The sequence below is a fragment of the Schistocerca serialis genome, chromosome 7, assembly GCF_023864345.2.
Source record: "Schistocerca serialis cubense isolate TAMUIC-IGC-003099 chromosome 7, iqSchSeri2.2, whole genome shotgun sequence".
NCBI classification, from domain to species: domain Eukaryota; kingdom Metazoa; phylum Arthropoda; class Insecta; order Orthoptera; family Acrididae; genus Schistocerca; species Schistocerca serialis.
In genome coordinates, this window is record NC_064644.1 from 102418438 (window position 1) to 102430559 (window position 12122).

The window sequence follows — 12122 nt, forward strand, 5'->3', positions numbered from 1 at the left end:
TTGCTCCATACCTTTCATGGCAGCACGTCCCAATTTACTCACAGTAAGTTCAGTCTCTGAGTGTAATGTGACCCGGGATTTCCTTTTGCTGGAAGACACACTGCATGCAGTGGGCATGCTTACTGACAGCACATCGCTTTCATTTGCCACTGCTGGTGAACTCACAATAGCTACTGCCCCAGTCCGAACAAGATGAGAAACAGCAGCATCTGTTAGCTGCAACACATCAACTTCAAGTCTTTTTTCTTGAACTGAAAGGAGAGTGGTGCGTGCGAGATCATGCAGACGAGCACGTGTTGTTGCCAACCCTAGACCAATTGCACTGAGCATTAGCGTCTGGAGACCGACATTATCTGGCTTGTGTAGAGTGCTGCAAGCATCATCAACTGGAGACTGAATTAAGCTGTTAACCTGAAAAGTAGTTTGAGTATTTGCATTAGCTGAATAACAGGTTTTCCAAATGTGAATATTGCACAATCTTTAAGAACTTTTTTTGCACTAATGGTATTAACATATTTAGTGTAGCAAAACTGAAATAGAATGGTTATTTTCCCTCATCCTGAACACCTCCTTCTGGTTTTCATCACTGTACGATATTCAATGGGTATAAATTCTTAACTAAACCATTTTGATGTAAACCACTGCAATCTTAACCCGGAAATTCTTTGATGGCAAACTGCTCAGATTCTGGAGAAAGTTGAAAATACTGAATTTAAAACACATGAGAGAGGAGAAATGATCAAATGTAACATAACACAAAATTTAACTCTTACATTCCTTTGGTCAAACACAATAATCTGAGCGCATGGGAGATTAGACACTGGGACAGTCAGAAATCTGGGCTGCTCTTGGAAGCATGCTTGGATAGCAGAAGTGTTTAAGGTACAAGCATGCTTGGATAGCAGAAGTGTTTAAGGTAACTGCTATCAAAAAGTGGGAAATCCAGGTTCGAGACCAGGTCTGGCTCAAATTTTTATTAGTTCCAAAATATTCTACAGCAGAACCATAACTACAATCTGAGAGTTCATTCCATAAATTATTCATTCATTCCATTTTCTTCAACACACCTAAGAACTTAGTATGAAATAAATTGAAGTTCCTTGAAAGCTGAATCACAACACAAAAATCCAGGAAAATGACTAAGTAGCCAAAGCTGTGACTTCCTGTTAGGTACTTTCCAATAGAGTTCTTTTGTCCAAACAATAAAAGGTATGCTGACTGAAATTACTTGGTCCTCAATTGTTCAGTGCTCAGGATCAAGATCAGCCCCTCATCCTTTGAGCAACTTCTTGTGTATTATTCTACCTGTTCTTTGGTTTTAAACCTGAAATCTCATTGATCCCTTTCAGTTCTATCTTTCACACTTGTCAGAAGACTTCCTTTCTACAAATTATTGATAGGTTCAGTAGAATGAACTTAAATTCCAAATGAACATGAGTGACAATTTCAACAATGTGGCAAACTTAGATTCAAATCTGGATACTTGCATTTTATAGATTTTGCACTGTTGGTTATACTACCTGAGATACCTTATTGGCTGACTTGAAGTCTCAACTTGCCACTCGTTTCTGCTTTGTCTTTCAAATCAAATAAAATCTCTGTGGAGTTTGGAAGATACAAAGGGGCTTCAATGACATACTGCTGCCTTCAGTTGTTCCACGAAGCACCCAAGGACTGTGTAATTGAATAATAAACTGCTTGCATGAAGTAGGTACGGGACACCGAGTTTCAGATCGGAAACAATTTTCATTTTTCACATGTGTTCGTCTAAGATTACATTTTGCTAATGTGTAAAATTTGTCATAGAAATATCTTGAAATGTTGGTGCAATTACTGGTTACTACTATTTTTTTTTTAAATTGACATCCTTAAATGTTTGAACTTTTAACATTGTCATTGTATTTGTTTCATTTATTAAATAAAATAAAATAATTCTACAAACCATATGAACTTCTGAAGGTTTGCAAATTAGAATGCTTTCACCAGAGGCTCCAAAACCAGCACGACCAGCCCTACCAATCATTTGCTTGTATCGGCTGGGACTCAGAAATTTTTGTCCAACATATGGAGAACGTAGGATAACTCTTTTTGCAGGAAGATTCACACCGGCTGCCAATGTTGAAGTGCAAAAGAGGCAACACAGTGTGCCAACAAGGAAAGCCTCTTCTAAAAGCCTACGTTCATCGACTGTAAGACCTGAAATTTTTTCAACATACCCTGTGGAACTTTCGTATTAGCCAAGTAGTCTTATAATGGACAAATATATTAGGGAAGTGGTACCTGAGTGGTGATATCCCATTCCATAAGGCAATGTCTTCTGCAGTACAGGACAAAGACTACCATTCAATTCAGATATAAGAGTTCTTATCAGGGCTTGTTTCTCCTCTTTCCTGTGGTCCAAGATCTCTCTGCAATAGAAGAAAGATGAACACAGACACCAGCCACAAAGAAAATACTTGATTTTGTATAAGATAATATATATTTTATATCTAAAAACAAAGATGATGTGACTTACCAAACGAAAGCACTGGCAGGTCGATAGACACACAAACAAATACAAACATACACACAAAATTCAAGCTTTCGCAACAAACTGTTGCCTCATCAGGAAAGAGGGAAGGAGAGGGAAAGACGAAAACATGTGGGTTTTAAGGGAGAGGGTAAGGAGTCATTCCAATCCCGGGAGCGGAAAGACTTACCTTAGGGGGAAAAAAGGATGGGTATACACTCGCGCACACACACACACACATATCCATCCACACATATACAGACATAAGCAGACATATTTAAAGACAAAGAGTTTGGGCAGAGATGTCAGTCGAGGCGGAAGTGCAGAGGCAAAGATGTTGTTGAATGACAGGTGAGGTATGAGTGGCGGCAACCTGAAATTAGCGGAGATTGAGGCCTGGTGGGTAACGGGAAGAGAGGGTATATTGAAGAGCAAGTTCCCATCTCCGGAGTTCGGATAGGTTGGTGTTGGTGGGAAGTATCCAGATAACCCGGATGATGTAACACTGTGCCAAGATGTGCTGGCCGTGCACCAAGGCATGTTTAGTCACAGGGTGATCCTCATTACCAACAAACACTGTCTGCCTGTGTCCATTGAGGTTTTGGAGGGAGTGGAGCTGGAAGTGGGAGATTGAGTAGATGGGACACCCACCTAATCCTTCACCTACACATCAACTTAGCCAATGAACACACCCGTCAACTCCTATCCTCAAAATTCCAATCAACACAATCTGGAACCACAACACCCTAATTCAGTAGTTAACCTTTCCTTCAAACCTCTCTCCCAATCCGAAACCTCTGTCCTATCCAAAGGCCTCACCTTCAGCCCCACTCCCAGATTCAACCAAACAGCCCTCGTCAAAGATTTACTGTCCTACTCTCGTACTCTCTGCTGGAAATGTCATTTTGCCACGAAGAAAAATGATCCTAATCCTACTCACAATGATCCAACTCCCCAGGACACGATCCAAATTGAACCCTGCCTGGAACAGTTCCGTCCTCCGTCGCAGCGGGACCCACCTCCTCTTCCTCAAAATCACCCTCTCCAAACCTTCCAGGAATTTCTGACTTCCAGCCGTGCATCTCAATCCTTCTTAAAAAACCTTAATCCTACTCCCAACATCACCACTGCTGAAGCCCAGGCTATCCGTGAACTGAAGGCTGACCGATCCATCGTCATTCTTCCGGCGGACAAGGGTTCCACGACCGTGGTACTTGATCGTCGGGAGTATGTGGCTGAGGGACTGCATCAGCTTTCAGACAACACCACATACAAAGTTTGCCAAGGTAATCCCATTCCCGATGTCCAGGCGGAGCTTCAAGGAATCCTCAGAACCTTAGGCCCCCTGCAAAACCTTTCATCTGAATCCATCAACCTCCTGACCCCACCGACACCCCTACCTTCTACCTTCTTCCTAAAATTCACAAACCCAATCATCCCGGCCGCCCCATTGCAGCTGGTTACCAAGCACCCACAGAACGTATCTCTGCCTACGTAGATCGACACCTTCAACCCATTACATGCAGTCTCCCATCCTTCATCAAAGACACCAACCACTTTCTCGAACGCCTGGAATCCTTACCCAATCTGTTACCCCCGGAAACCATCCTTGTAACCATTGATGCCACTTCCTTATACACAAATATTCCGCACGCCCAGGGCCTCGCTGTGATGGAGCATTTCCTTTCACACCGATCACCTGCCACCCTACCTAAAACCTCTTTCCTCATTACCTTAGCCAGCTTCATCCTGACCCACAACTTCTTCACTTTTGAAGGCCAGACATACCAACAATTAAAGGGAACAGCCATGGGTACCAGGATGGCCCCCTCGTACGCCAACCTATTCATGGGTCGCCTAGAGGAAGCCTTGTTGGTTACCCAGGCCTGCCAACCCAAAGTTTGGTACAGATTTATTGGTGACATCTTCATGATCTGGACTCACAGTGAAGAAGAACTCCAGAATTTCCTCTCCAACCTCAACTCCTTTGGTTCCATCAGATTCACCTGGTCCTACTCCAAATCCCACGCCACTTTCCTTGACGTTGACCTCCATCTGTCCAATGGCCAGCTTCACACGTCCGTCCACATCAAACCCACCAACAAGCAACAGTACCTGCATTATGACAGCTGCCACCCATTCCACATCAAACGGTCCCTTCCCTACAGCCTAGGTCTTCGTGGCAAACGAATCTGCTCCAGTCCGGAATCCCTGAACCATTACACCAACAATCTGACAACAGCTTTCGCATCCCGTAACTACCCTCCCGACCTGGTACAGAAGCAAATAACCAGAGCCACTTCCTCATCCCCTCAAACCCAGAACCTCCCACAGAAGAACCACAAAAGTGCCCCACTTGTGACAGGATACTTTCCGGGACTGGACCAGACTCTGAATGTGGCTCTCCAGCAGGGATACGACTTCCTCAAATCCTGCCCTGAAATGAGATCCATCCTTCATGAAATCCTCCCCACTCCACCAAGAGTGTCTTTCCGCCGTCGACCTAACCTTCGTAGCCTGTTAGTTCATCCCTATGAAATCCCCAAACCACCTTCCCTACCCTCTGGCTCCTATCCTTGTAACCGCCCCCGGTGTAAAACCTGTCCCATGCACCCTCCCACCACCAGCTACTCCAGTCCTGTTACCCGGAAGGTGTACACGATCAAAGGCAGAGCCACGTGTGAAATCACCCACGTGATTTACCAACTGACCTGGCTACTCTGTGATGCATTCTATGTGGGAATGACCAGCAACAAACTGTCCATTCGCATGAATGGACACAGGCAGACAGTGTTTGTTGGTAATGAGGATCACCCTGTGGCTAAACATGCCTTGGTGCACGGCCAGCACATCTTGGCACAGTGTTACACCGTCCGGGTTATCTGGATACTTCCCACCAACACCAACCTATCCGAACTCCGGAGATGGGAACTTGCTCTTCAATATATCCTCTCTTCCCGTTACCCACCAGGCCTCAATCTCCGCTAATTTCAAGTTGCCGCCACTCATACCTCACCTGTCATTCAACAACATCTTTGCCTCTGCACTTCCGCCTCGACTGACATCTCTGCCCAAACTCTTTGTCTTTAAATATGTCTGCTTGTGTCTGTATATGTGTGGATGGATATATATATGTGTGTGTGTGTGTGTGTGTGTGTGTGTGTGTGTGTGTGTGTGTGTGTGTGTGTGTGTGTGTGTATACCCGTCCTCTTTTCCCCCTAAGGTAAGCCTTTCTGCTCCCGGGATTGGAATGACTCCTTACCCTCTCCCTTAAAACCCACATCCTTTCGTCTTTCCCTCTCCTTCCCTCTTTCCTGATGAGGCAACAGTTTGTTGCGAAAGCTTGAATTTTGTGCGTATGTTTGTGTGTCTATCGACCTGCCAGCACTTTCGTTTGGTAAGTCACATCATCTTTGTTTTTAGATATATTTTTCCCACGTGGAATGTTTCCCTCTATTATAATAATATATATTTTGTTTCAAGTTACCTTGGCAAATTCTTAGACACAAGCAATGCAACATTTTCACAATTTTTCTTTGTGGCACAAAACACTAGGCAAGAATCATGTGGTATTACTTCACACACTAATCGAGCAATATGGTCTTGGTCTCCATTGCATGATGGGGGCTGAAACATTCTTTTATTAGATACAAAATCATAACAATAATAAAAAGGTAGCAGACATTCTCCTTGCTTACTGGCATATCCATGGTCCTAACAAGAGAGAGCATTTCTTCAGAACCTTTCAATTTCGAATTGACCTCAAAAATATTTCTTTCGCATTTCACATATTCCTTCAGTTCCACAGGACGAAAATTGCGTGAGTAAATTTCAGCATTTAGGAATGTAGCAACTTCCTGAATGTTGCCAATGGTTGCACTCATTCCGACTATTTGGACATGCCCTAAAAATTAAAACACACACACTATGACAACAGTTTTTAAGAAATAATTATATGTACATGTTTCAAAAGTGTGCTTCAGTGGATATCGAGATGAATACCACATTGTAAATCTGAAGGGCCAAAATGAAATCCCCAGTTGGTTAAAATAGCTTTTCACTTATTTAATATGACTTCCAGTTCCACCAACATTCTGTGAAAATGAAAAATTCAACATTGCAAGAAAGTAGTGTTTAGTCCATAAAAGAAAATTTACTTATATTGCTGGCAATTAAAATTGCACAACATGAAGCTTATATGCAACAAATGTCAAGCAAATAATTAGCATTTCAGCACCACACAAAGTAGGTGGAAATAGTGCCATCTACATTCTGTATATCTTACTGATTCAGAAACAGCATTTGAATGTTGACTAATTGTGAGAAGATGGTGTGATGCCTCATGTCAGAGGAGGAAGGTCTACAAGCATGTGTCAGATTTGACAGCAGCAAGGTCATTAACTATCAAGACAGTGGTTTATTGTTCCACGACAGTGCTTCTCACATTGGTCGATTACAATTGCTATGTGAATATTGAATGAAGGGTTAGAGGAGCGTGAAACTCCATGCCATGCAGGGACTCAAAGGCCTCAAGTCCAAAGGGACAGACATTTTGTTCACTCAGATGTGAAGGACCATACAGCCATGTTACATACCTTATGTTATGAAACGGGCTTGTTTACAGAAAGACAGGTACTCAGACGGTGTAATGACTTCTTGAGCACCACCGACTGCCAACATTTCGGTTATTGTTGTGGCAGCAAAGAAAGACATGCCAATAGCGATGCACGCAATGATGACACTGGAACAGGAGTGGGTCATACTGTTATTTCAAATGAGTCCCCATTCTGCATACAGCATCATAATGCACATATCCATGTGTGGAGGCTCCAAGGAGAACAAACAAAATCAGACCACATTTGGCATCATTATAGGGTCAGCATCTGGCACGATCATATGATATGGGATACCCACTGGTTACACAATATGATTGCCTCTGGCTTGCAAATACAGTGGTTTAAAATAATAAGAAAATGTAAGTCTGTATGTTACTCATGCTATTCTGCCATATGACGTATGTGAGAAAAGTAATGAGGCTGACAACACAGCAAGTGACCTGGTAAACCTGTGTAGTTCTACTTGTGTGGACCAGTGTAATCATCCCTTCCAGATGCTCAGTCCAAGTTTCAGCTCTGTAGTGCCATCACGTGATTTTTCAGAGCACCATCAGCAAAGTTGTGTTTTTGTTGTGTGTTACGAAAATGGAACAGCAGAATTTAGAACATTGTTACACCATCAAGTTTTGTGTTAAACTTGGGGAATCCATGAGTATGACCCCTGAAAAGTTGAAACAAGGCTATGGGGAACATTCCTTATCTAGAACACACTGACACACATCATTTCTGAAAGGCTGAGAACACGCTGAAGATGAACCTAGCTCAGGGAGATCTTCAGACTGAGTAAGCTTGTATCTTATCAGATAGAATTAGTCACAAGCTCAAACAGCTAGCAAAGGAGGCCTTTTTCAGAGGGTGCCCAGTGTTAAATGTTTCCTTATATGGAAACTGTACACTTTCTGCTTTACTCAATGTTTAAAATTCCTTCCAAACTACTGAGAGGTTAAAATTAAACTTTCGCTACTTGAGCCAGTGTAGACAGAAAAGCATTTACGGTATGGGTACCCAACTTTATAGGGAAGGATATTCAGACTGTGTGCTGCAAGATTTGTGTTGTTACTAGAGTTACTGTCATTAAGTGTCGTTAGGCATCGGTACTGGTACAGCAACATACTGTTGAAACTTAAGCATCAGTGCATATTACAGTTGCAGACAATCTACATGAGCCTGAAAAAGGTGAGCAGGACCTTAATCATAAAGTTGTTTGAGCAATTTAACAACAATAGTGCTGCTCCTCTTTGAGAGTATCAAAGCATTACAGGAATACAGAGAGGTGCTCTTTCTGCACCAAGGTTGAAGAATGATTCAGAATTTCAAATTAACTGTCAATTTGGGAATTGCTCCTGGGAGAAGCCAATGGCCAATAGTGTCCCAAAATGTTGAAGAAGTTACTGGGGGCATAGCTGGGAATGTTGGACACAATGTGCAAGTTTCAAGCAGTGAAAGAGCTGTGCCATGACAGATGAACATTCCATGGTCCACCATTCAAAAAGTGCTGCAAACAACAGCAAAACGGTATTCATACAAACTTTACATTACAAAATTGTTAAGGCTTTCGTGGCCACTTGTTGACAAACTGCCTATTGGCTTCTGTCTCGGGTTCTTCGGCCGACATTCATCTAATGATTTTTCTGACGTTTCGCCAGCACGAGTGGCTGGCATTGTCAAAGCTTCACCCTCCATTGCTGGTGGTGAACTGGAGGCGAGCTCGCGGCCGCAGACTATATGCACCTGGCGCGCCAACGTCTGAGGGCTTCTCCGCGGTCATTTCCGGTGCGGTTCTCCTCTTGCTACCTGCGACAGTCGTTCGCTGCAGTACGGGCCAGGATCCGTTTACCTTAAGGCCTTTCAACAAGAAAGAGGAAGGCCTTAAGGTAAACGGATTCTGGCTGCCCGTACTGCAGCGAACGACCGTCGCAGGTAGCAAGAGGAGAACCGCACCGGAAATGACCGCGGAGAAGCCCTTGGACGTTGACGCGCCAGGTACATATAGTCTGCGGCCGCGAGCTCGCCTCCAGTTCACCACCGGCAATGGATGGTGAAGCTTTGACAATGCCAGCCACTCGTGCTGGCGAAACGTCAGAAAAATCATTAGATGAATGTCGGCCGAAGAACCCGAGACAGAAGCCAATAGGCAGTTTGTCAAACTTTACATTACTCTTCAGATCAGATAGTCATCACATTGAGCAACGTTTGTGGCCTGGACTGTAAGCATGAAAGGCAATTAAAAATGCTACCCTCTCAGGTGGACCTTAAAATGTTTGTCTTTAAATGGTTTTTTTGTTATTTATCTTCCACATGTCCTTACAAATGTTCCCACAAAGTTTCACTGTCCTACGCTCACTCATTTTTAATGGGGGCCCACTCAAGCAGTGAAAGTTTAATTGTAATCAGCCTGTAGTTACTTCTTAATTAGTCATGTCCACAGCTCAGTAGAAATTGATGAAGTCATTGGACAAGAGACTGAGAGGTGATTATGGTGGTTAGATGCAATAAACCTTTAAAGTTCTGGAAAATCTGCCTGATAGCCAAGCAAGGAGGGTGCCTGCAGGAAAGCCAATGGCCACCAGCTTTTCTCTCCAAGGATCTTAAGAGCTGGGGGATTAGGGCAGTCATTTCATTGTTACCCAATTCCAACAAGCACTATAAGTGTAAAGACTGGAAATTGTAACATATTATACGCTTGACCCTCGATTTAATCATCATTTATTCCACCATATTATGAGAAAAATATCTCACATACATAATCAAGACCGTTTCTGATTACAAGATTTGCCAGCAAAATAAAAGTTATTTTACTATTGTGTAAGCCATAAGGTAGAACAAATAGGTCAAAATGGTATAAAAAACACATTGTGTAAACTACCTTCATTTCATTTTCTTTACATTTTGTTACAGCATCAATTCAACATAAATTTCAATATACAGTACAGTTCCAAATACCTACTAGCAGAGAAACGAAGCTTTGTGAGGAGGATTTCCAGAGTTGCTGACCGTGAACTGTCTGTGTCTCCAATTAAATGCAATTCATCAACCACTATAAGCCCTATTTCTTCCATTCGCTTTGTCTCAAGTAGGCTGTTGACAATGCCAAGTGCTTTTTCCATTGTTGCTATGTATACAGAATGCCTCTTTCTTCTCTTTGTTGGAGGATATAGTCCCTTACCAGCTGCATACTCTTCTAGCATGAAGTCCAGGTCAACAGCAAAAGGGGCCATAGAGCGTACCTTTACTTGAAAGAAAGAATTTAATAGCAGAAAAAAGAACAAAAATTTCTACGTTTCTACACGTTGCAACACAGCTGAGAATTATATTTTCCATAAGAAACTTCCTTACCTTCTCTTGAACAATTGAGACATATGGTAAAACAAATATAGCATTTCTCCTGTGGCACAGTATTTCCCGAAAGATTAAAATCTCAGCAACTAAAGTTTTCCCTCCACTTGTAGGAAGTGCATAAACCAAATTCTTCCTGTCATTCAAAGCTTTTAAGTTCAAGCACTCTTCCTGCCATTCTGAAAATGAGCATACAATCCAATTTCTTAACAATACAAACAATACACCAACCAACTCCTACAAAGGGACACTGACTAACTGATATGTATTTTTTGTGTTCTTAACACCTATTAAAGATAAAGATGATGATGATGATGATGATGATATGCAATCATCATTCTTATTAAGACATTACAAAGTTCCATATGACAATAATTAATGAACAAATGAAGAGTCAAATAGATAGTAACTGGATAGTATTCCTGACATGTAAACTGGTCAAAAGGAACACTAGTTCTTAGATAGATCTGCATGCTTTTGCTGGTCAATGTACACATCAGGTACACTATCTAACCACATCCTAAACAACATTTCACTTATATAAGCATTCCGTAACATGAACTTAATATTACAACAGAAAATCAATAATTGTTGTTATTACATCTTGACTACCAATTTACATTCATTAAGAACAATGAGCAGAACAAAACCAAAGAGAAGAAAACATCATTTATTCAAGATGTGAAGATCCAAGCCAAATACATCTATCTAGCCTGAAATTTCAATTTTTAGTGGAGTGTTCACCAGAACTAACTTATCTTATACAAAAGTGTCATATGCTGAATTGAGACTCTAATCTGTATCTTTAGCTTTGCCCTCATAAAATGAAGATGTGTGTTTGTGTCCTTGTTTGATACTTCTTCAATCTGTTAGGCAGATTAATTCTTGTATGAAGTTGGAATCAAAAGGCACTTATGATTTATCATCTAGCTACCATTAGAACAGAAAACCAATTTATACTGTAAACATACATGTGATTACAGTGCACAGCAATTTGTAACATATCTTTAACAGTTAACTGGCAAGTCAAGCTGAAATGGAACTGCAGGGGAGTCATAAGAGATGAAGCAGTCAAGACAATGGATGTTACAGTAATTCCGAATAAATTACTTAGCGTAGTTTATAGACAGCCAGATTAATGTTCACATTTGTGAAAGAAAGTAACTTTAAATCAGCTGCAAAGTGTACACTGACTTCGATTAAAAATGAAAACTATGCACATATGTGCAGATTTAAGTTCCAGTCTAAAATAGTTTAATTTATCACAAAAGTTTACAATGTCAAATCCATGCTGTTAAAGGGAGTTTATCCAAATGAGATGGTAGAAACCACACAATATTTTGGTGCCTTCATGTGCTTCCTTCATCAGCTGACATGGCAGACAGGGGCATATCGTATCTGTATGTATGATGATACATATCTTCCCCAATTTCACCCCCGTCCTAACAACACTGTTTGTAGTTTGCTATCACATCAACTATAATGTTATCACGGAGACAAAATGCCTCAAATTCAATATCAAAGATGAAAGCAATCACTGGGTCATGATGAGATCCTTGGTTTATGTCCCTGTACCAACAGCTCATGGCTGTTTCTTGCTCTGTAACAGCACAGTTTCACCTGAAACTGGGCTTTGACAAAGCCTAAGGCCTGTTTCGGTT

General features: G+C 41.7%; 1 protein-coding gene across 2 annotated transcripts in view; it reads right to left on the reverse strand.

The window, feature by feature from the left end:
- LOC126412252 (helicase POLQ-like) overlaps positions 1 to 12122 on the reverse strand; it is a 117109-nt gene that overhangs the window by 82641 nt on the left and 22346 nt on the right. The window contains exons 2-8 of one of the 2 annotated variants that reach the window (XM_050081754.1): positions 10462 to 10640; positions 10073 to 10352; positions 6208 to 6413; positions 5997 to 6136; positions 2281 to 2408; positions 1943 to 2196; positions 12 to 411 (exon numbers count right to left, since the gene is read on the reverse strand). In XM_050081754.1, the coding sequence (XP_049937711.1) occupies positions 12 to 411; positions 1943 to 2196; positions 2281 to 2408; positions 5997 to 6136; positions 6208 to 6413; positions 10073 to 10352; positions 10462 to 10640 (1587 nt within the window). Of the gene's footprint in view, positions 1 to 11; positions 412 to 1942; positions 2197 to 2280; positions 2409 to 5996; positions 6137 to 6207; positions 6414 to 10072; positions 10358 to 10461; positions 10641 to 12122 lie in introns of those variants that run through there. The other variant, XM_050081755.1, reaches the window with a different exon arrangement.